The following is a 26070-nucleotide window of genomic DNA, read 5'->3' on the forward strand; positions in this document are numbered from 1 at the left end:
GTAAAAAACACTTACTTTTTGTTGGCAAATTGTCCCAAACTTTTCATCTCTGTAGTGTAGCACATCTACATTATATTCTGTATGTATAATTAAGGATTCAAGTTTCATAAAATACTTTTATTTAGATATCTAAAGTTTGTGAAAAAGCTTTATTCTCTTATATAGGGAAATAGGAACAAACCAGTACTTTAATATTCCTGATGCATGATTTCCTCCTTCATATTTTCTTATATACCTTAAGGACACCCATTCTTAGTACTGGGTTGCTTTTGTTTCTTTCTTTGACTTTATTGCAAATGTTAAAAAATTTCTTCACTTTCATCCTTTCAGATCAAAGATCACTTTATATACACCTCTCCATCATTCAGGGCCCTATAAGCAATATAATTTGAATAGGGTGATAGAACTATGAGTGAAAAGCAAGTGCTGATATTTGGGTGTTTCATTTCCACTCCATGACACTCCATCTCATTATGATAACTGCCAATAGCTTCAGAAAAGCACATTGTAGAGTATATATCCTTCTCTCTGATAATTATGGTGGTTCTAAAATTCTATACCCACAAAGCTTGGCTAAAATGATTCTTATTCATGTTAACTATGAACATCTCTTAGTGGACATCCATTTTAACTGCATTTTAATTTAGTGATTTAAAATAGTTGCAAAGAGGCACAAAAGATTCTATGGAATTTGTGATTATGAATTTGAAATGCACGTTATAGATTGATATAAAAATAATTTTAATGAGATGTAGGTGGAGGAGGCAATTCTTTGTTTTCATAAATAAAAATACAGAATAAGTACAGCTATTAAGTGATGTAGGTAGGACTCCAGCCTGGGTCTTTTGACTAGAATTTTCATACTTTTTTCACTACACACTGTTGCCTTCCTTAGGCCAAAGCAATTCAGAAAAATGATATATTTTTGGCCAATAGTAATTTATCTTGCACAAGAGAAAAATGATTAAAACAGATATTTGTGAGTGACATTTAAAATCACATTAGATATTTGATGAATGCAAAACTTGTTTATGAGAAAAAAAACAGCTTTCTCATGATGAAACAAAGACACATTTCCTTTTCTTCAAATAATCTATCTGAACATATTGTTTAATTGAATAAGAACATAAATGCAAGGTGTTCCTAGTTCCATTTTTCTTCTAGAAGTTTTATGGCTTTGGGTCTTACATTTAAGTCTATAATCCATTTTGAGTTTACTTTTGTATCTGGTGTGAGAAAATTATCTATTTCACTGTTTTGAATATAGCTGTCCAGTTTTTCCAACACAATTTAATGAAGCAACTGTCTTTCCCATTGTGTATTCTTGCTCCTTTGTTATAGATTAACTGACCATATGGAGTGGGTTTATTTCTAGGCTCTCTATTCTGTTCTATTGATCTCTTTGTTTGTTCAGTACCATACAGCAGGGGTTCCCAACCTCTGGGCCATAGATACGGGTCCGTGACCTGTTAGGAACTGGGCTGTGCAGCAGGAGGTGAGTGGTGGGTGAGCAAGTTAAGTTTCATCTGTATTTACAGCTACTCTCCATCACTTGCATTACTGCCTGAGATCCGTCTCCTGTCAGATCAGTGGTAGTATTAGATTCTCAGGAGTGCAAACCCTACTGTGAACTGCACATGTGAGAGATCTAGGTTGTACACTCCTTACGAGAATCTAATGCCTGATGATCTGAGGTGGAGCTGAGGTGGTGATGTTAGCACTGGGGAGCGGCTGCAAATACAGATTATCATTAGTAGAGAGGTTTGACTGAACAGAGACCATAATAAATCAATTGCTTGTAGGCTCATATCAAAACCCTATCAGTAGGGACTTACCTGGTGGAGCAGTGGTTAACAATCCACCTGCCAATGCAGGGGACGAGGGTTTGATCCCTGATCTGGGAAGATACCAAATGCTGTGGAGCAACTAAGCTCATGCTCCACAGCTACTGAGCCTGCGCTCTAGACCCCTGAAGCCACAACTACTAAGCCTGTGTGCCATCACTATTGAAGCCCTAATGCCTAGAGCCCATGCTCCACAAAAAGAGAAGCCACCGCAATGAGAAGCCTATGCACCACAATGAAGAGTAGCTCCCGCTCGCCACAACTACAGAAAGCCCAGGCGCAGCAATGAAGATCCAAAGCAGCCAAAAAAAAAAAAACAAAAAAACAAAAAAAAACCCCATCAGTGAGTGGCAAGTGATAAGCTGCATCTGGTGGAAGACTTTATACTGGCAAGTGAGTTGATGTACTTCAATTGTACAGTACCATCTGGTGGCAGGCTTTAAGTCAGAATCCAACATTTATTTTAGTCCTTGCGTGGCCCAACCATTATTTTATTTACCACTTCTGTCCACATCTCTTTCCCTCACTGCACACTTGTCTCAGTCACAGTTTTGGTTAGCCCACAAGCAAACCCTAGCCAAAATGAGTAAAAAACAAACATCACTAGAGAGCTTCTTTGAAAAGGGGGAAAGACCCAATGATGAGATAGCAGAAGACTCTAAGACTGCCAACAAAAAGAAAGCTGCATTTAAAAGAAAATACCAAGTGTCCTACTTAAATTATGGGTTCATTGCAACAGGTGATTCACATTTTCCAAGAACCCTGCATCCAAAGACAAGGCTTTGGAGTTTTTCAAAAGAAAAAAGAATGAACACTAATAACAGAAGCAATTATTGAAGGTCACCACTTCATCAAATGTGTCTGCACTGAGAGCATAATTCTTAGTGGTTAACCACTTTGCTAAAGCTAAGAAACCCTCTACTATTCATGAAGAGTTGATCCTGCCTGCTGCTAAGGACATTTGTTGTAAACTTTTAGGAGGGGCTGCAGTTCAAAAGGTGCAGTTCAACAGAGTGTTCCTCTTTCAGCTAGCACCATAACTGGATGAACTGATGAAATAGCAGAGGATATTGAGGTACAATTGTTAGAGAAGATTAATGAATCACTGTGGCATGCAATCCAGGTTGATGAGTCTATTGATGTTGACAACAAGGCAACAATGCTTGTTTTTGTGTGACATATTTTTTAGGAGGATGTGCATGAGGATATATTATGTGCACTTAACCAACAGCACAGCTGCAGAACTATTCAAATCTTTGAATGATTACATATCAGGAAAATTGAATTGGTCATTTTGTGTTGGTGTATGCACAGACAGAGCAGCTGCCATGACTGGACAACTTTCTGGTTTCACTACTAGGGTCAAAGAGATTGCTTCTGAATGTGATTCTATGCACTGTGTCATCCATAGAGAAATGCTGGTTTACCAAAATTTTCACCTAAACTTAACAAAGTTTTGTAAGATGTGATTAAAATTATCAACCACGTAAAAGTACATGCCCTTAACTCACTTCTGTTTGCACAGCTCTGTGAGGAGATGGACTTATAGCACACACGTCTTCTCTTACACACAGAAGTGAGATGGCCTTCTAAAGGTAGATCACTGGCCAGAGTTTTTGAGTTACAAGGCTACCCCAGGGATTTCTTTCAGAAAAACAGTCACCACTGGCAGTACATTTCAGTGACATAGAATGGGTCACAAAACTTGCTTAGTTGTATGACATATTCAACCTGTGCAACAAACTCAATCTGTCACTTCATGGGAGAATGACAACTGTGTTCCAGTTGGCAGATCAAGTGGCTGCATTCAAAGACAAACTAGAATTATGGGGACGATGAATGAACTTTGGGAGTTTTGACATGTTTCAAACATTAGCAGAGATTTTGAAAGAGACTGAGCCAGGGCCTTCTTTCTTCTAGCTGGTGCATGATCACCTATCTCAGGTTTCCAGAGTTTGAGCATCACTTCCCAACCACAAAAGACCCCCAAACTGGGAAGGAATGGATCCAAGACCATTTGTGAATAAGCCAGGTGAATCAACTCTGTCTTGCTAGAAGAGGATCAACTACTTGAGATTGCAAATGATGGTGGCCTTAAAAGTATGTTTCAGACAACTTCAAATCTCTATACGTTCTAGATTCACATCAAGGTGGAATATCTTGAGATTGCCACAAAAGCACTAAAAAGCCTGCTTTCATTTCCTACATCCTATCATTGTGAAGCAGGGTTTTCAGCAGTGACAGCAACCAAAAAGAGATTATGGAGTAGACTGGACATAAGCAACACACTTCAGGTGCCACTGTCTCACATCACCCCCCAGATGGGACCATCTAGTTGCAGGAAAACAAGCTCAGGGCTACCATTGATTCTGCATTATGGTGAGTTGTATAATTATTTCATTATATATTATAATAGAAATAAAGTGCACAATAAATGTAATGTGCTTGAATCATCCTGAAACCATCATCTCCCCTCTGGTCCATGGAAAAATTGTCTTCTACGAAATCAGTCCCTGGTGCCAAGAAGTTTGGGGACTACTGCCATATAGTTTGATTACTATAGCTGTGTAGTATAGTTTGAAGTATGGGAGTATGATACCTCCAACTTTGTTCTTTTTTTCTAAAGATTGTTTTGCCTATTCAGGGTCTTTTGTGTTTTCATACTTTTAGGATTATTTGTTCTAGTTCTGTGAAAAACGCCATGAGTATTTTGATAGGGATTGCATTAAATCTATAGATTACTTTGGGGAGTATGGACATTTTAACAATATTAAATCTTTCAATCCATGAGCACCATATATCTTTCCATTTATTTGTACTGTCTTCAATTTCTTTCATCAATGTTTTAAAGTTGTCAGAGTATGAGTCTTTTATTTCCTTATTAGATTTATTCCTAGGTATTTTATTATTTGTGATGTAAATTGGATTGTTTTCTTAATTTCTCTTTCTCATTCATTGTTAGTACATAGAAATGCAACAGATTTCTGTATATTAATTTTGAACCCTGCAACTCTACTCAATTCATTGATGAGTTCTAGGATTTTTTGGTGGTGCCTTTTGGATTTTCTATGTATAGTCATGTCATTGGCAAACAGTGTCAGTTTTACACTTCCTTTCCCACTTGGATTCCTTTCATTTATTTTTCTTGTCTGATTAGTGTATCTAGGACTGCCTATACCATGTTAAATAAAAATGGTGAGAGTGGGCATCTTTGACTTGTTCCTGATCTTAGAGGAAAAGCCTTCAGCTTTTCACCCTTGAGTATGAAGTTAGCTGATGGCTTGACATATATGGCCTTATTAAGTTGAGGTATATTCCCTCTATACCAACTTTATTGAGAGTATTTTTAAAATCATAAATGGATGTTGAATTTTGTCAAAAGCTTTTTCTGCATCTATTGAGTTAATCATATGATTTTTATCCTTTGTTTTGTTATTATCATGTATTAAATTGATTGATTTAGGGATATTTAGCCATCTTTGAATCCCTGGGATAAATCCCACTTCATGGTGTATAATACTTTTAATGTATCATGGAATTATTTGTCATTGAGGATTTTTGCACCTATATTTATTGGGAGTATTGACCTGTAATTTTCTTTGTTTTGTGGCATCTTTGTCTGGATAGTGTCAGGGTGATGTTGGCTTTGTAGAATAAGTTCAGAAGCATTCCTTCCTCTGCAATTTTTTTTGAAAAGTTTGAGAAGTAGAGGTATTAACTCTTCTCTAAATGTTTGGTGGAGTCATATGCTCCTGAACGTTTGGTTGTTGGTTGTTTTTTTAAGTTACTGATTTAATTTCATTACTGGTCATTGATCTGTTCATGTTTTCTATTTCTTCCTCGTTCAGTCTTGGGAGATGTACATTTCTAAGAATTTGTGCATTTCTGCTAGGTTGTTCATTTTACTGGTGTATAATTTTTTTGTGGTAAGCTCTTATGATCCTTTGTACTTCTGTGGTGTTGAATATAAGTTCTTCTTTTTCATTTCTGATTTTATTGATTTTGACCCACTCTCTTTTTTCTTGATGAATCTCACTAAAGTTTTATCAATTTTGTTTATGTTTTCAAAGAACCAGCTTCTAATTTCATTGATTTTTCCTATTGTGTTGTGGTTTTTTGTTCGTTTGTTTCTATTTCATTTATTTCTACTCTGAGCTTTATGATTTCTTCCCTTCTACTAACTTAGGGTTTTGTTCTTCGTTTTCTAGTTCCATTAGGTGTAAGATTAAGTAGTTTATTTGAGGTTTTTCTTGTTTCTTGTTGTAGGCTTTTATCACTATAAACTTTCCTCTTAGAACTGCTTTTGCTTTGTCCCATAGGTTTTGGATCATTGTGTTTTCATTTTTCTTTGGCTCCAGATATGTTTTTATTTCTTCTTTGATTGACTCAGTGATGCATTTGTTGTTTAGTAGCATATTGTTTAGCCTCTACCTGTCTGTGCTTTTTGCAGTTTTTTCGTGTCATTGACTTTTAGTCTCATAGCATTGTGTTAGAAAATATGTTTGATATAATTTCAATCTTCTTAAATTTATTTACTTTAAAATAAATTAAAAATTTATTTTGTGGCCTAGCCAGTGATCTATCCTGGAGAATGTTCTATGTGCCCTTGAAAAAAATGGATAGAATACTGCTTTTGAATGGAATGTTCTATACATATCCATTAAGTCCAGCTAGCTTAATGTGTCATTTAAGGTCACTGTTTTCTTATTAATTTTCTCTCTGCTTTCTCTGAATGATCTGTCCATTGATGTTAGTGAGGTGTTAAAGTCCCTTACCATTATTGTATTACTGTCAACTTCTCCCTTTTTGTCTCTTAATATTTGCTTTATGTATTTAGGTGTTCCTATGTTGGGTGCATATATATTTACAACTGTTATACCTTCTCAAGGGATTGATCCCTTGATCACTATGTAATGTTCTTCTTTTTCTCTTGTTACAATTTTTGTTTTAATGCCTATTTTGTCTGAAATAAGTACTGCTACTCTGGCTTTCTTTTCATTTCCATTTGTATGGAATACCTTTTTTCATCCCTTCATTTTCAGTCTGTATGTCCCTGTGCCTTTAGATCTGAAGTGAGTTTCTTATAGGTAGCATATATATGGGTCTTGTTTTTGTATCCATTCAGCCACTTTATGTCTTTAGATTGGAGTATTTAGTACATTTACATTTAAAGTAATTATTGATAGGTATGTACCTATTACCATTTTGTTAATTGACTTTGGGTATTTTTATGATTTGGGAAGATTTTATTTTTTGGATGTTGTCAGAAATTACAGCAATAAATTCATATATATATGTAATTACTACATTCAACAAATAATATTACAATACAATTAATGCATACAAGTATACTTAGAACAGGTTTAATTTCACAGCACTTAAACTGCCCCCAGGGTGACTAAGGAACTCTTCCTCCTCCATCCCATGTACTGGTTCACTGTTCTAGCTGTTAAGCACAGGTACATGCAAAGTAACACAACTGATTAGCATGGTATTCTTCAGGTCAAGGAAGAGTTAAGGAGTTTAGGTTAAGTGCTAGGTCAGAAAGTTGGGAATATACTATTACAAATAGTAAGAAAGTTAATAGCCTGGTTACTTGGAAGAGTATAGGAGCAGCTACTAAGTGGCTAATCTACACTGTAGGAGGAACAGCCTTTGTGTTGTTTGTGTAGTTCTTTTTTGTTGTTGTTGTTCCTTTCTTCTTCTTTTGCTCTCTTGCATTGTGATCAACGACTATCTTTAGTGTAATGCTTGAACTCTTTTCTGTTTTTTTTTTTTTTAATGTGTATATCTATTATATATCTTTGGTTTGTGGTTACCAGGAGGTTTGTATACAGCAATTCATATAGATACATGTGATTATTTTAAGTTGCTAATCTCTTAAGTACAAATGCATTTTTTTTTTTTTTTTTTTTTTTTTTTTGCATTATGCAGGCCTCTCACTGTTGTGGCCTCTCCTGTTACAGAGCACAGGCTCTGGACACGCAGGCTCAGAGGCCATGGCTCACGGGCCCAGCCGCTCTGTGGTATGTGGGATCTTCCCAGACTGGGGCACGAACCTGTGTCCCCTGCATCTGCAGGCGGATTCTCAATCACTGCACCACCAGGGAAGTCCCAAATGCATTTTAACAACCCTGAATTTTTACTCTCCTGTCTATGTTTAGTGCTTTTGACATCATATTTTACATCTTTTTGTTTTTTGTATTCCTTTATTGTTTACTGTGGATATAGATAATATTATCACTTTTGTCATTTAACATTCCTACTAGCTTTATACATGGTTGGTTTGCTATCTTTACTGTGTATTTACCTTTACTAATGAGATTTTCCTTTCACAATTTTCATATTTCTAGTTGTGGCCTTTTCAGCTTAGAGAAGTCTCTTCAACATTTTTTATAAAGCTGGTTTTGTGGTGCTGAACTCTTTTAGATTTTGCTTGTCTTCTAGTCTCATAGCATCATGTTAGAAAATGTTTGATATAATTTCAATCTTCTGAAATTCACTGAGACATTTTGTGGACTATTTTGTGATCTAAAACTGTGATATAAAACTGTTGATCTCTCCTTCAAATCTGAATGAAAGGCTTGCTCAGTAGAGTATTCTTGGTTGCATGTTTTACTCTTTCATCACTTTAAATATATTGTGCCACTCTCTTCTGGCCTGCAGAGTTTCTGCTGAAAAGCAGCTGATAACCTTATGGTAGTTCTCTTGTTCATAATTTGTTACTTTTCTCTTGCTGCTTTTAATATTTTCTATCTTTAAGTTTTGTCACTTTAATTTCAGTGTGCCTTGGTGTGGTCCTCTTTGTGTTGATCATGTTTGGGACCCTCTGTACTTTCTGGACCTGGAGGTCTGTTTCCTTTCCCAGATTAGGGAAATTTCTAGCTATTCTGTCTTTAAATATGTTTCATGTCCCTTTCTCTCTTCTCCTTCTAGGGCTCTTATAATGTGAATGTTAGTATGCCTGATGTTGTCCTAGAGGTCTCTTAAACTGTGCTCATTTTTAAAAATTCTTTTTTCTGATCAGTTTCAGTGACATCTGCTACTCTGTCTTTCTGGTCCATTCTTCTGTATTATCTAATTTAATTAGATATCTATCTATTTTAATTTCAGTTATTGTATTCTTTACTCTGGTTAGTTCCTTTTTATATTTTCTAACTCTTATTAAAAATTCTTATTGTGTTCATCCATTCTTGTCCCGAGTTCTTTGAGCATCCTTATGATTATTGCCTAAGACCGTTTATTGGGTAGATTGCTTATCTCCACTTCACTAGGTTCTTCTTCCCTGGTTTTATCTTGTTCCTTCTTTAGGAATGCATTCCTTTGTAACCTCATTTTGCCTAATTATCTGTTTTTAATTCTATGTATTTGGTAGATTTACTCCATTTCCCAATCTTGGAGAAGTGGCCTTTTGTAGGAGATGTCCTATGCATCCCACCAGTACACACCCCTCTGGCCACAATAGCTATATATTTAGAGATTTCCCCTCTGTGTGCTGCATGGGCTCTTCTCTTGTGGTGGGCTAACTACTGTGGGTGATCTGGTTAGCATAGCTGGCACCTGGTTCAATTGGTTGTCAGGCTCTGCCCTTGTTTAGAGGCTGCCAGCTGCTTGTGGGTGGGGTCTGGTCATGGGTTGGCTGACTGTAGAGCCCTGGTTGGGGGTGGGGGTGTGTCTCAGGGCTAGTGCTGGTGGGTGGATTCAAGTCCTTGGGTGGGTGGTTGTGGGACCAAGTGTCCTGGATCTAGTTTTGGCCTCTTGGTGGGAAAGGTCAGCTCCTGAAATGGGTGGCTGAGGGATCTGGGATGTCCCAAAGTTGGCACTGGCCTATGGGTGAGTGGGGCTGGATCCTAGTGTGGGTGGTTGAGGAGCCCAAGGTGTCACAAAGCTGGTGTTGTCCTGCTGATTGCCAGGGCTGGGGCCCAGAGGTCCTTAGGGCTAGTACTGGCCTGTTGGTGGATGGAGTCTGGTTCCAGAGTCTCTGGCTACAGGACCCTGGGGATCCTGGAGCTGGTGTCTGTCCACTGATGAGCAAGGCCAGTTCCTGACACAAATGGCTATGGCATGCATGGTGTCCCAAAGCTTGTATTGACCTGCTGGTGGGTGGGTCCTGGAGTCTCTGGGTCAGGACTCCAGGGATCTCAGAGTTGGTGTTGGCCCCTTGAAGGTTGGTGCCTGGGCCAAGGTGGTCCTGGGGCTAGAGGTGATTGCTGGCAGAACAGAGTCCTGTGGAGTCCCAGGGTCTCTGGTTGCAGGGCCTTGGATGTCCTGGAGTTGGTTTCAGCCAGCTGGTGGTAGAGCTAGGACCCAGGGGCCTTGGGACTGGTGCCTGCCCAATGGTGGGTTAGGCTGGTCCCAGGGCTAGTGTCAGCCCACTGGTGGGTGGAGTCAGGTCCTGGGGTCTCTGGCTGCAGGGCTCCAGGAATACTAGGGATAGTTCCAGCACACTGGTGGGTGGGTCTTAGTCCTGGGCTTTCTGGGCAGTGGGTCCAGGTCCTAGGGTGGCTGGGGCTCAGAGGAAGCTATAGCAGTCAGCCTGCTGATGGACTGGGCTGTGTCCCTGCCTTGTTAGCTGCTTGGTCTGAGGCATCCCAGTATTGGTGCCAACAGGCTGGTGGGCAAGTCCAGGTCCTGGCACTATAAGCTAGAAGGAGGATTCCAAAATAACATTTGCTAGCACCAGTGTCCATGTGGTAGAAGGAGCTTCCCAAAATTGCTGCCACAATTGTAATTATCCTCCTGTTTGTGGCTCAACCACTAGGGGTATGGGACTTGACTATATTGTGTCTCACCCCTCCTATAAGTCTTGTGATTCCTTCTTTATATCTTCAGTTGTAAAAGTTATTTTCTGCTAGTCTTCAGGTCCTTCTCATCGATAATTTCTTCATAAATAATTCTATTTGTAAAAAAGTACTCACTGTGTTTCTTCATTCTTCCTCTAAGTTCAATGAGCATCTTTATGATCATTACTTTGAATTCTTATCTGGAAGATTGTTTATCTCCATTTTGCTTAGCTCTTTTTTTTAGGTTTTGCTTTGTTCTTTCATTTGGAACATATTCCTTTATCTCTTCATTTTGCCTAACTCTCTGTGTTTGTTTCTATGTATTACATAGATCAGCTATATCTCCCTGTCTTGAAAGTGTGGGCTTGTGTAGAAGGTATCCTTTGAGGTTCAGCAGCACAGTCTCCCTGGTCACCAGAGTCAGGTCCTCCAGGAGTATCCTCTGTGTTGGGTGTGTGTGCCCTCTTGTTGTGGCTTACTGTGGGAGAGCCTGCTCTGTGGGGCTGGCCTTTGGTGAGTCTGGATCTAAGTCCCAGCTGCAACTGTTACAAAAGCTTTTATGTGCAGGGCTGGGCCCTTCTGTGGAGCCACTTTGGGGGGCCTCAGTGACATCCATGGGTGCCTGACAGGACTGGTGGTGTGGGGAGCCACTTTGGAGGGGCTCTAGTGTCTACTGAGGGAGCCTGCCAAGTCTGCTTTAGGGGATTGCTGGTTGTATCTGGTCCAAAGCAAGGTGAATGCAAGGCAAAATGAGTGGTGTTGAGTAGATAGGGAGAACCAAAAAAGACACCTGATTGCGCTGGGCCAGCAAGGTGGACAGTGAGCCACAACCTCCACCCCCCCACACCCCAAAACTGGCATCCACCAGTTCCTCCATGCCCAGAGAAAGTTCCTACAGATCCCTGTTCCTCAGGCATATGCCCTAAAATTAGTTGATTAATCTCCTTCATGTATGATTGAGGTGCTTTTCAAACTACTGTCTCTGTGCTGGGAATTGGGAGAGGGTAAGTTTTAAAGTGTGAACCCTATAATAGTGGATTCTCAGTTTCCTATAGCCCTCTGGCTCTCCTGGAAATAAGCCCTGCTGGTTTTCAAAGTCAGACATTATGGGGGCTCATGTTCCCAATGCAGGCTCCCCAGGCTGGGGAGCCCAATGTGGGGTTTGGAGCCCTCATTCCTCAGGGACGACCTCTGAGCCTGTGATATTCCTTCCAGCAATGAGTTACAGTGATGGAGTGTGGGTTCTGGCTAGAGGATGTCTCTGCCCCTCCTATCCATCTCAATGTGGCTTTTTCTTTTTATATTTAATTGTGGAAGTCTTTCTATTAGTCTTTAGGTTGGTCTCAGAGATAGTTTCTCTACATATAGTTGTAATTTTGGTGTGTTTGTGGGAGGAAGTGAGTCGAGGATCTTCCTACTCTGCCACCTTGTCCTGGTCTCTGGATTGAAATTGATTAACTTTGTATACAATGCTTGGAAATTAGTAGGTATTGGATAAATGTTTGCTGAATAGATGAGTGTTGTATACATGTTAAGAAAGAAAAATGATAAGGTGGGTTGGGAAGAGACAAGAAAAATTGTTTCTCTTCTGTTAGCTGCAAGATATTTGTAATATTATCTTACTATCTATTACATCTATTATTATCTTATTATCTTATATTTGACTTTTAAGTTTACATTATGATAACAATTAGCAGAAATAGACACGAATTAATTATAAAAATAGAATTCAAATATATATATTTCTAGTATAGTTTCTATGGTTTTAAAGGGAAAGACATAGGGCAAGTACAGATACAATTTAAGCCTGGACTTTAGAAGAATGTAACAATCGACTTTAGAAGAATGTAACAATCATTTGGTATGTGATCTTGAGAAAAACCTTAAAAAATAGAAAATAAATTCCCTATATCTAATCTTGATCTTTCTTCCATTTGCCAGTGATTATGTGAACCTTTATTTTCTTCCTTCCTTCCTTCCTTCCTCCCTTCCTACCTCCTTCTCTTTCTCTTTTTCTTTCTTTCTCTCTTTCTTTCTTTCTCTCTTTCTTTCTTCCTTTTTTCCTTTTTGTAAGAACAAGACCACTTTAATTTTCTGCCACAATCTGATTTTAAACTTGGCATTGGTTGTATATGAGCTCAGAGAAAACACAGAAAATCAGTAGGGGAGTATTGAATGATTATATGCTTGATCTTAAAGGGAGAATTAGGAGTGAATTTGTTCCTTTACCTTTCTGACTGAATCAAAGTGATCAAAAAGATTAATCACTTCATCTACTGGCAGATAGTATACTTTATCACTGACCTATTTAATATAGTCTAGAATTTATAAAGAGTAAATATATTTATAATGTTTACAATATTCAGAAAAGTTTTCTCAAAGGTATTGTTGAATGTTTTACTTCTTTTTTTGTTAATTTCACTGTCTTTTAAACATTTGAAGAGTAGATGCAAAATTTTACTGAAATACATTTTGAAGTTCTCTTTTCTATTTAAAGAGAAATAGTACTTTTCTTTCCCTAAACCATAGCAGATACTTCTATGCAGCTGCTTTCTACTTAAGGCTAGTAAAATTAATTTATTTTATATTTCTAAAATTATCAAGAATATTTTTCTTTATCTTTTTTTTTAAAGCTGAGCTTTTGAATGTTTCTGACAACAGTAATAATGGAAACTATTCTAATAAGTGTTTTTACAGCATCAACTAAAACAAATTTAGTTGAACACAATTTAATCCTAGAATTCACAATTCTTTTAAGACAAAAACTATATTTTTCTTTTTCAAAAACACTTATATTCTTTGCTTTCTTTACTTTTCAATTTATCTTTTTAAAACATTTTATAAGAAAATTAGGAATACCTCCATCCATGGCAACAGCAGCTAAGAGACAATTGGAGACCCCTTTCTAATTCCCACAAATTTATACTAGTCTGACTGAGATATGTAAATGTATTTTCATTTTCTATGAAAACAACAAACCCCATGAATTGTAATGGGGCTTGTACATTCAAATCAGTTTGGCAAAAAGTAAAATGAAAGAAGTAAAATTTTCCTTTTTTTGGACATAACCTCATGTCTTTTAAGTTCCTCTTATTTTGTTGCACCTCCTGACTGAACAAAGCTCTATATGCAAAAGCAGCTTTATAATGAAGCAAAAGCAGCAAGCTCTGCCAGTACTATAGTGTAGGAAATTGCTGATATAATTTTTTTTGTAGTAATTTGAGTGCCTGATTTGTTCCCGTTGCATCTTATGCATTGTTACTTTAATATATGGAAACGAAACTCTTATGCTTTTTTCAGCTTATGCAACAAACTCTAGAAAACCCAAATTTCCCATCATCTTTGGTGGGTGAGATATTCTGGACAAGAAAGCTTCTCAGGTAACTGAGAGCTTACCTTCAGAAACTCCGGGTGCTACTGGGTGCTCTTCCCTTGAGCACATAAAAGAAATGTCTCTTGCCTGTGTCTTCAAGTGAAGCTCATTCAGACTTTCATTTATTTAACAATAATTTTTTGATCCTCTTTCATATCACTGGGAATATATTGGTAAATAGTAAGAATAGACCCTGCTCTGATGGAGATATGTCAACAGCAAAGACAGATAACTAAACTAATACAACACAAAGAATCCGTTTTCTTGCTATTACAGGTCTTTACCACTTCATCTTAAATTACTGTGCCAGTCTAATTCCACATTTGCTCCCGCTCGATTTTTATCAGCTAGAACTATGGGTTGGCCAAGAAGTTTTTTCGGGTTTCCCCACACCACTATCTGCCTTCTGAGCTTTTACAGACCTCCTTGTTTTTGCAATTCTTTCTGTCTGGAATATCCTTACTTTTTTCTGTACCTGGAAAAATACAATGCATTTTCAATTTAAATGTCTGTTTTCTCTGTGAAACATTTCTGACTGTCTTGATTATATTCAGTCACCACATCTTCTGGGTTCATAATATATTTTGTAATACTTCTGTTTCTGAACCCATCAAATTGTTTTGTAATTATTTATTCATTTTTCTGAGTTCCCAGCTTGAGTGTAAGCATTCTCAGTGTAGGGACCATGTTTTGCTCATCTTTGTACAGCCCTGCAGTGCCTGGAATGATGTCTGGCACATAGATGTTGAATTAATATATTAGGAATCAAGGGTAGAATTGTCTAGTCTACTCCTCTTGACTCATTCCTACTGTTAGAATGTGTGCTGTTTAATCCTATAGATGATTCAAATAATCAAAGCTATTATCTCCAATTATCAGATTTCTTCTTCAGTGACTGCTCCTTATAACTGAGGGTAGCTTTACTCTTCTCCTTGTGCTTCTTTTTGTCCTCTATCCCTTACTCTTGTTTTTGTGTTTTCTTTTAAAATTTTAGTTTGAAAAAATGACTTTATGGTCATTAGCCAGTAACTAAATAAAATGCATATTTCCTTCTAGATAATGATACAACCAGTTATGGCATAAGAGGCAGGCTACTGAAGCCTTTGGGCGTTTTTGATGCTTTATTCAGAGCCAGAGATGTTTTTGGAAGTGGAGGTGGATTGAGTAGAGTTCTTGATTTTTTATGTTAGAGAATTCTGAAAATTTATAAATGCAAACTCTAAATAAACAGAGTCGTATCTGTTGCCACACATTTGGCAACTTGCCAAAATTCCTCTCTGGGATCTGGCATCTCATTTAGATAGTACTGGGTAAGGAGGTAGCCTTGGATTTAGAATAACTTAGCTGGGGGCTATGTTTACATTTCACTACTTACGTGCTAACAGGCATATTTCTGTTTGTAAGGAATTTTCCTTCTTCTAATTGATCATGCCCTGAGATAAAATTATTGGCTTCCTTTGGTGATGTAAACCTCTGAGAGGTCAGTCATGGCTTTGAGGCTTTTTTGATTAATTTTCAAACAGTATGACAAGGTCACTGGGTTTGCCAATTATCTGAGTGTCTAATGGGACTCTGAATTTCCCTTTCATACAGTGAAAGCGAGAATACTGTTGAAAAGGGCACCAATTTGGGTATGTATTAGAGGAAGTTTGAGATAACTGTGAGCCAACTGTAGAGCCATTTTTCCCCATTCTTTTGTTAAACATCTATTTCATGCTGTAAGGTTGGCTCATACCATCTTCTGATAAATACTTGGTTAGGCTCCTTAAATACATCCTACGGGCAAATAAATAAATTGCCCTAGGGCCAATATAGTTCCAGTTCTCTATCTAATGCCTTTCATATCATCATGTATTGAATAAAAACTGGCACTCATAGCAAAATTCCTGAGATGATTGACCATTTTCTATGTATTATATTTCTAAAAGAAAGAATATATTTTAGTAGGATTTTAGGAAATGCTCTTGGTTTGAGCCTTAGTTAACCAGATAAGAGTTACTAACTAGAACAGAAATTGCTCATAAATTTATTTCCAGCAGAGCATAATGCCAAACCTAAATAAAGTGGATGCTCAATAAATATTTGTAGAATGAATGAATATACAGAAATGGCCACTTGACTGAGTTTTTACTTCATACTTCTTTTCAACATATAACCTATGTGTAAAATTATATATTGCTTCAGGATCAAATGCAATTATCAGGAAGTCTTCATTGGAAATAGCATTATTGACTTTTAGAGTGAGCAGGGTTTTTCAAGATCATCTCAGCCCAATGCTCTTTATTTAAAGTAAGGAGAATAAGAGTCATAGGCATTAAGTTACTCCACTTACTTTAAAAAAAATTAACAATTAAAGATTTCTTACCCATCTCTCAAAAACTAAAAATATTCATCATTTTTGGAAACATCATTATTTTGGGAATATGTCAATTGATCAAAGGAAGAGGTAGAAGAAAGTACATGCCATCCCACTGCCCAGACTGTATTCCAGAAAAGGAGGGTTTCACTGACTATAGAACACAGAAATCTAGCTGCATGACTCTTGGGTACTTTTTATGGTGGATTAAAAATATGTGAGCAACCGTTAGCCTTAAGTGCTATTTTGTTCAAATAATCTTTAATGCCTGAAAGACAGTTAAGGTCGAGTTTGTTGCTGCTTTTTTGTATACTGGGTTACACATATGAATCAAAGTCTGACACTTAAATGTCCAACTGATAAGGCATAAGATAAAATCATTAGGGACTTTTTGTAAGCAATCAAGTCTAAAATTAAAATCAAAAGATATGTGTGGAAATAAATAATATATGAAAATGTTCCCACTTTATAGTGGGCACTTATTTTGATATAAAAACAACTCATTTGTTTCCAGCTATATTATGCTATTCTGAGCTACTCTGTAAAATAATTGATGAAGAAAACTAGGTAAGATGAATAATGTTAGTGTCCAAAATGGTATATTACTTTAAGTAAAAATTGAAACTCTTTCTATCAATAATTGATCACAAATTCAACAAATACTCAAAAAGTATCTTTAGTTTTAAGTTTCCTTTCACAGTTTTTTTTCTGCAGATGAGTGAACCAAATTGCCCATTGGATTTAGAGAGAAAAAATGTAATTTGCTTTAATGCAGCATGAAACAAACAATATAATAAATCTAACTTGGTAGTTTTTCTATATTTCTATTGCCTTAAATAGCTCAGTGGGTGATATTTACATAAATCCTTTAATTTTTTTCCTATGGTGTAATTTAGGGTGGAAAAGTGAATATAACTTTAAAACACATTTTCAAATACTTGTTTTGAAACTCCTGTTTTGAGATGTTTGAATGAATATGTGGTTAACTGCTATTTTAACTAGCAATACATTTATAAGAACTAATTAGTTCATAGCATAAAAATAATTTGGAAAACATGTACAGAAGATAAAGTGCTTCTTGAAGCAGTTGTTCATTAACATATTTTGAGAGAAAATTGTGAGCTATTTCCATTATGTTTTTGAAAATTGATACAATTTAAATGTCAATAAAGTAATTATTGATAGCATGTCACCACAATAAGAAGTGTGCCCATCCTTCTAGAAATTTACTAACACATCCCTTTATCCTCATTGTATTAATTTCACTATCTTCTGAGAAAGGGCTACCGTTTGTCAAAGGCATTTTTTGAAGGGAGATAAAGATGGCAGAGAAGGAGGACATCGAGCTCACTTCCCCCCACAAACACATCAAAAATATATCTATATTTGTGGAGCAACTCTAGCTGTAAACAACTGAAAACTGGCAGAAAAGCTCTTCCACTAACAAGACTGTAAGAAAGATCCACACTGAGATGGGTAGAGAGGGAAGAGAAGAAATCAGGTCAGAGCCCCCATCCCTAGCAGGGGACACAGAAAAGGAAGAGGATATCATGGGGTTGGACATTCTCCCTCAAGAGTGAGGGGTTCGAACCACGTATTGGGCACCCCATACCTGGGGTTTTGCACTGAGAAGACAAGTCACCTTAGCTGGCTTGAAAACCAGTTGGACTTAACACGAGGCTGTAAGAAATTGACACTTTACTTTTGAAGAATGTGCATACACACTTGCTTTTGGGAAAAGGTTCAGGAAGCAGATTGAAAAATCCCTGGGGTTCTGACCAGTTTCTTGTAGCTGGCCCAGAGCATACCACAGCCCACACTGGCAGCCTGGTCCAGCCCCTCTGGCTCTGCTGCAACTCTCCACTAGGGTGAAGGCAGATGATGGTGCTGGCTAGGAACTAGACCTGCACCTGAAAAGGGTGTACTGAGTGCAGAGGAGGCAGTTTGGGATTGGCCTGGGGGTCTAATTGGCAGGCCAGGACTGTCACAGTGTGTGCCTGAGCCTGCTCCAGGAGTCTGCTCTGATCCTGCTTGATCCTTAGTACTGAGATTTTTCCATTCTTATAAATTCTCACTTCTTGTAGCCTTTTCTTTTCCATTTTAACACTTCTTGTAGAGTCAGTTTAGTATTATAACAAACTCACAGGTCACATCATATTCAACAGTGAAAAGCTGAAAGCTTTACCTCCAAAATGAGGAACAGGACAAGGATGCCCAGCCTTCTATTTTCACTTCTGTTTTCATAGAAAATAGAAGTGAAATTTCATATTTTCTGTCCTACTCACAGAAATAAGACAAGAAAAAGTAATAAAAGGCATCCACATTGGAAGAGAAGAAGTAACACTGTCACTACTTGCAGATGACATATTACTATATATAGAAAACCCTAAAGTTTCCACTAAAAAACCATTGAAACTAATAAACCAATATAATATAGTTGCAGTATACAAGATTTATATACAGAAATCTGTTCCTATTCTATAAACTTATAATGAAATATGGGAAAGAGAAAGCAAGAAAACAATCCCATTTAAAATTGCATCAAGGAGGTTAAAGACCTATACTTTGAAAACTATACGACAATGATGAAGGGAATTTGAAGCTGACCCAAAGACTTGAAAGGTATCCCATGTTTATGAACTGTAATAATTAACATTTTAAAGATGTCCATACTACCCAAAGCAATGTACAGATTTAATGCAATCCCTGTCAAGATACAAGGACGTCTTTCACAGAACTAGAACAAATAATCCAAAAATTTATATGGAACTACAAAAGACCCTGAATAGCCAAAGCAAGATTGAGAAAAAAAAGAATAAAGCTGGAGGTATCACACTCCCTGACGTCAGACTATACTACAAAGCTACAGCCATCAAAACAGTATGGTACTGACACCAGAAAGACACATATATCAGTGGAACAGAATAGAGAGCCTAGAAATAAACCCATGAACCTATGGTCAATTAATCTACAATAAAGAGGTAAGAATATACAATGGAGAAGAGACAGTCTCGTCAATAAGTGGTGCTGGGAAAACTGGACAGTTACACATAAAATAATAAAATTAGAGCATTTTGTCAGACCATATACAAAAAAACCCATTCAAAATGGATTAAAGACCTAAATGTAAGACTGGAAACCATAAAACTCCTAGAAGAAAACATATGCAGAACACATTATTTGACATAAGTCATAGCAATATATTTTGGATCACTCTCTTCAAGCAAAGGAAACACAAGCAAAGGTAAACAAATGAGACCTAATTAACTTAAAAGCTTCTGCACAGCAAAGGAAACCATTGACAAAATAGACAACTTAGTTAATAAGAAAAATTACTTACAAATGATATGACTGATAAGAGATTAATATCCAAAATATATAAACAGTCTACACAAGATGAAAAAAACAAACAACCTGATTAATAAATGGACAGAAGACCTGAACAGATATTTTTCCAAAAAAGACAGAGGTGGTCAACAGGCACAGAAAAGATGGTCAACATGACTATTTGTTAGAGAAATGCAAATCAAAACCACAATAAGGTAGCACTTCACACTTATCAGAATGGTTATCATCGTCAAAAGCCCACAAATAACAAATGCTGGCAAGAATATGGAGAAAAGGGAACGCTAGTACACTTTTGGTGGGAATGTAAACTGGTGCAGCCACTATGGAAAATAGCATGGAGGTTTCTTAAAAAATTTAAAAAAATAGAACTACCACATAGAAATTCTACTCCTGGATATATATCTGAAGAAAATAAAAACATTAATTCAGAAAGATTACATGCACCCCAATGTTCACAGCAACATTATTTACAATAGCTAAGACATGGAAGTAATTAAAGTGTCCATTGACAGATGAATGGATAAAGAAGATGTGAGATACACACACACATACACACACACACATATATATAGCATGAAATATTACTCATCCATAAAGGAATAAAATTTTGCCATTTGTAACAACATGGATGGACCTGGGGAGTATTATGTTTAGTGAAATAAGTCAGGCAGAGAAAGACAAATACTGTTTGTTATCACTTATATGTGGAATTTAAAAAATAATTAAGTAATTAACATAACAAAACAAAAACAGACTCACAGATATAGAGCACTAACTAGTGGTTACCAGCAAGAAGAGGGAAGGGGGGAGGGACAAGACAGGAGTAGGGGATTAAGAGGTACAATCTACTATGTATAGAATAAATAAGATTCAATGACATGTTGTACAGTACAGGGAATATAGCCAATATTTTATAACAACTCTAAATGGAATATACTCTATGAAAATATTGATTCACTATGTTGTACACCTGAAAATCATCTATATTTTAATAGAAAAAAAATCAGAGACATTTTTCTGATCAAGATTACTTAACATTTTACTTTTAAAAAAATGCTTTGTTTGAGTCTCTGAAATTGTTTTCTATTGTTATTTCATTTGATTAAAGAGGATATTGAAACACAGAGTTATTGAAGTAAATGTACAAATTCCTGACAAAGTTTGCATTAGCTCTTGTTTTTAGATGAGTCAAGAAACATTAAAAGTGATTTTGCTTAGATCTACAGAAATTAAAATATAGACAGTTAAAAAATGTTCAGAATAGAAAATGGGTTTTCTTGGGAAGAAATTTTATAGGACAATTAAGAACACAATATATTCTTACAGTAGAGTAGACTTTGTTACAATTTATGAGATTTATATTTGAGCCGTATTTTAAAGATACAAAAGTCTATTAATAGTCTAATTATTACTATATAGTCATGATAAAAAAGAAACCTTTTAGAATTCTGAAGAAATTAAAATAGAAATGGTAATGGTAAACACTCAAGTTTTCTAAGCTCTGGGGATCTAATGTACAACACGGTGACTATAGCTAACAGTACTGTATTATACACTTAGAAGTTGCTAAGAGAGTAGACCTTAAATGTTCCCACCCCTAAGAAGAAATTGTAATTATGTGAAGTGATGGAGGTGTTAGCTAGCGCTACTGTGGTAATCATTTCACAATATATTTGTGTATCAAATTATAATGTTGTATTCCTTAAACTTATACCACGTTATAAATTAATCATATCTCAATAAAGCTGGAAAAATATAATTTCTTTGAAGTCATAACAAAAGTAAGATGCTTGGTTCCCTTAGTGAGAGCTTATTTAAGGCTTATATATTCAACAAGTTTATCCATAGCACCTGGGCGTGCTGGTTTTCTTCTTAGAAAGCTGCTAAGCCTCTGAAATGGGTCAATGTGCTTTAAGCACTCAATTGCCCTCTCCAGATGTGGTCTTTTAAGCACAAGTCTTTTAGCAACTAGAGGGTCTTTCTGAGCCTTACTCACCCACTGACAGGAAGATGTTAGAATTGTTGTTAGAAGATGTTAGACTGTTTTGTGGGATTCATGAACAGTTATTTACAAAGCTTCAGTTGTTCATGTCAAACAACTCAAGCTCTCAACACAAGGATAGAGTGGGAGGGAGGGATAATGGGAGTTTGAGCTGAAGTGACCAGGTCTTGCTTAAGAAAGTAGGAGAGTTTTTTCTTGGATTCCATAAATGCACACTAAAACTTTCATATACCTCGAATCATCACAAGTTTGATTTCTTGGATTCCCTGAGGAATAAACCTGATTGATGTACAGATTAAAATTAACATTTTCTAATAGAATAAATAACACAATTCATCAATCAAATGTTTGTTTTTTTTTTCTTCTTCTATAAAAGGGTAACAGGAGGAGAGTACTCTGTCATTTTTCCTTACAGTATAGTCTGGCTTCACGAGAACTTTAAAAGAAATACTACATGCTTTTTTACTTTTAACATTTACAAATGCTAATTATAGTTGAAGAAGGAAACTTATGGCATCTAGTTCAGCGGCCCAGGATATTAAGGAGAAATCTCTGAAACATATCTTGGCTTTGATATGTATAGTGGAGTACTTAACTTGTTCTTATAAATAAACTTCCAAATTGGTAAGTTATTACTATGAATCAAATCATATTGTTATGCAAATAAACTGTATGTAGCAAACTAACCAATAAAACTTGCTATATTATTGTCTAGCTAACCTAACATATTGTAGATAAATATGAGCAAACATTTATAAAACCACTAGATGGCATTCATTCACTGCAATTTTGACCAAATACAGCCTTTAAAGCTTTATCATGATATGCAGGATTAGGGACAAGGCAAGTGTTATCCATTATTTGATGATATTTTTCTTTCCTATAACATACTGACAAAGTTCAATTTTTTCTTTTCCTGTATGCTTCAAATCAAACCAACAGATACTTATTGAAAGCTTTATTAAAGTATTCTTCCTTGTGAGGAGATTTGAAAACCATCTTCACTGTGGTGGTAATGTATTTACTTACAATATCTAGAAGAAAATATGCTATATGCACTCTGCCACTTAATTTTCTTTTATTTCATTGCTTTATTAATTCATGTTGATATTTCTCATAGAGCTATTTCTCTAAAGGTTGTAAAAAGTACAGAGTCACCTTTTCTAATATTTTAGATGGCATTAATCTTCAATCTTAATGCTTATGAAAATAGGAGGTCAAGAGTTCTTGAGTCACAAAAAGTCCTTTCTAATGCATGTCTTTAAAATGTGTGAGGAAAAGTACTTCTAACTTCATTGAGAACCACAATGGCCTTTGGTGATAAAATATTATGATTTAGTCTTAGAGATAAATAAATCTTGGAATGAAAACTCCCAAACTCCACACTTCAGGCTAAATGGTTGGAAGAAGATATTGATGGGCCAAAAAAGGTCAACTATTTTTGTAGAAGGTCTAGGTTAATAATAACATAAAGTCCAGTACTTACCTGTTCTAATATGTTTTGAAGCCTCTCTATCTCACAGTCTATTACAAATTTCTTCTCTTGTCTTCTATCAAGCTCCTCTAGAAGTTGCCTATAGCTGACATCATTAAAATTTTCCACACATATAGCGCTGACATGCCAACCATTTTGTCCTGCTTTTTCCATGATAGCTTGAAGTATCGAGTACCCTAGTGGGGAAAAAAATCCAGAGGGTTTACTAAAAACATGTCCTTAAAGAACATGCAGACACTGTGTCTACATCAATATTTTTATATTCCATAATATACAATGGATTATTAGTAATTTAAAAACATGAGTGGTTATTTCTGAATCATTCAATTTTACTTTCTTTACTTAGGGCAAAAACATTCCTTAAAAATATTGGTTGAATGAAGTAGCAACATCATACCTTGAGTAAACTCTCAAAATCCCTCTACTAAAGACTATTACATTGCTTTGGACACATTTTTTATGAGATAAACCAAAACCAAAATCTAGTACCACCTGTAGTCAAGAACAATTTCATAAACTTTTTGCTAATTTTACTCACTAGACAGAATTAATTTTGAACAACTGTATTGATTTTCCCCTTGAGCAAAGTAGTAACAACACTTTTGGGTTCAAATGTGTCATAAAATAAACATTGCAACAGTATTTATTGAGAACCCATTATTGTAAATGGAGAAGGCATTAATTAACTCTTCCTGTCTTGGTAGGGGAATGATGTGGATTGGGGGTGAATTGAATGAAAACTAGGTGATGCAATGGGCACTCAAACTCATAATCTAGTAGACAAAACAGACATTCAAATAAACAAATGCAACTTAGTTTAAAACTGTAATGAGAGCCGTACTCAAGAGAAAGTGTTGGCCCAAGGGAAAGTTTGGTTAAATCTGCCTTAATGGGACCAGGAAAAATGCCACGAGGAGAAACAACTTGAATTGGGTCTTGAAGGTTGAAAATGTGCCTTTAAGATTGCTGAAAAAGGAGCATTTATTAGCTGGAGACAGGCTTCCAAAGGGAATGGAATGGTCTTTACCCTGTTCTTTATTCAGATCTCTCTGCATGTGGAAGGGAAGTCATGGGTCTTAATATCTGGGTTAAGGACGAAGGGGTAAACTCATGAACCCAGCACTTAGAATATTTCTTCATGACAACATTGTCTTGAAATCTTGCTTTTTCCAGCTCTCAGTTTTGAGTTGGAATGTGAAAAAAAGGAAAAAAAAAGATTCTTTGAATCTATGTATAACATTTAAACAAAAGTTGTTTAGGATCAGAGCCTGTTATTTTTTCCCCTTGTGGCTGAGCATAAAAAATATGCTAGTCCTCTTTAAGATGGTCTAACATTTATTTGAGCTCATTCTATGGCAGCAGCTGCCTATAGTTTCTCCCACCCTTGGTCCCTGGATTCAGAGTGGAGAGCTGGGTGGATAAAATGTGAAGACTTAAAATGAATGCAAAGCATTTGCTAGATAAGAGCACCTTTACTCAGTTTTCTGTTTGGTATATGAGTCTCTCAGATTCAAGGATTTTTATTTTTAGGTATGTTTTCTGCAAGTCAGAGTTTCAAACATTACGGATGTTCATTTAATATCAACAGATGGAACTGATGATGAGGTCATATTTGAAACATAAATTACCTGATATCCTGCCAAATGAAATACTGTGGCAGTCAGGATTAATTTTTATCAAAATGAAAAATATTCCCTAAAGAGGAAGAAAGAGGGCATGTTAATTACTATATATTTATTCTAGTATATCTATTGCTTTGTTTAGTCTTTCCTTTTGTAATGTATGCCTGTAATTATATTTTCAAATCTTACCTAGATTCCCCCTATCCCTACCCCAAATCCAGTACTCTTTCCCTTGTTTCCTATTATATGCATATGTAACATGATGGTCTGCATCCTATCTTAATGAAATCAAGCAGGAATCTGAGGGGTCTTCCTGGGTTCATAAGTCCCTCAGTGTCCCCCATTTCTTGTTTTTAGAGAAAGGCTTTAGTATTCTAGGCCTTCCCTGAGTTCCAAAGATCATCAGTTACTAATTTGGGAAGTGAGGGAACACAGAAACAAAGGTGAAGCAAACTCAAATGGTCTTGGAGAAAACACAAAGCCCAAAAGGTCTTAACAGAAAAAACATCAGGGGCCAACTGGGAAATGAAATTCTTGACCATCACATAATGCTCTAAGTAAATAATAAGATGTCTCAACTATTGTTTTTGCTCTCTCTTAGAAAGAAGTTAAAGGATCACAGACCATGATTTACTAATTTGCTTTGCAGGAACAATCAATCAATATCACCAATGACACATCGAGTCATAAGATGGTGGCAGGAAGTCTGCAACTGAGATCTATGGGAAGCTGAAATTACAAAGCCCCCTCCCCTTTTACCCTTTTTGCTTTTAAAAACCTTGCACCCTGGCCAACTGGCAAGATGGATCTGCGACAAACCTACATCTCCCATCTTCTCTAGAGAGCAGCATCCTCTAGATCAGTAAACCCTTCTCTGATCCAAACTCCGACGTTTTTGTTTGTTTGGCCTCACTATGCATCTAGCACACAAACTTGGGTTAGACAACGTTAATGTACACGTTCATGCTTCGTTTTTCCTGTTACTAGTATTTGCTCTCTGATAGTGAATCAATGTTCTTTCATTCATTTTTGACACCTACCTATGAACATGTTCTTTTTAAAAATACCAATTGACATCTTCTTTTCCCTTTTCTCCTTTTATTTACTGTAGTACCAAAATAATTAAAAAAACTTTTTGTTTGATTTTCTTGCATGTTGTAAAAATAATAACTGTGTCCGCAGACATCATCCTTGTAACCAATTCACAGCTTGGCACAGTTCTTTAGATACTGCCTTTGTTTGTTATC

The 26070-nt window shown here is 36.3% G+C and overlaps 1 protein-coding gene across 7 annotated transcripts in view; it reads right to left on the minus strand.

The window, feature by feature from the left end:
- GRIA4 (glutamate ionotropic receptor AMPA type subunit 4) overlaps positions 1 to 26070 on the minus strand; it is a 526465-nt gene that overhangs the window by 155340 nt on the left and 345055 nt on the right. For all 7 annotated transcript variants that reach the window (XM_067038559.1, XM_067038560.1, XM_059068908.2 and 4 more), the window contains exon 5: positions 23193 to 23377. In XM_067038559.1, the coding sequence (XP_066894660.1) occupies positions 23193 to 23377 (185 nt within the window). The remainder of the gene's footprint in view (positions 1 to 23192; positions 23378 to 26070) is intronic.

The sequence above is a fragment of the Kogia breviceps genome, chromosome 7 (assembly GCF_026419965.1).
Source record: "Kogia breviceps isolate mKogBre1 chromosome 7, mKogBre1 haplotype 1, whole genome shotgun sequence".
Classification (NCBI taxonomy): Eukaryota; Metazoa; Chordata; class Mammalia; order Artiodactyla; family Physeteridae; genus Kogia; species Kogia breviceps.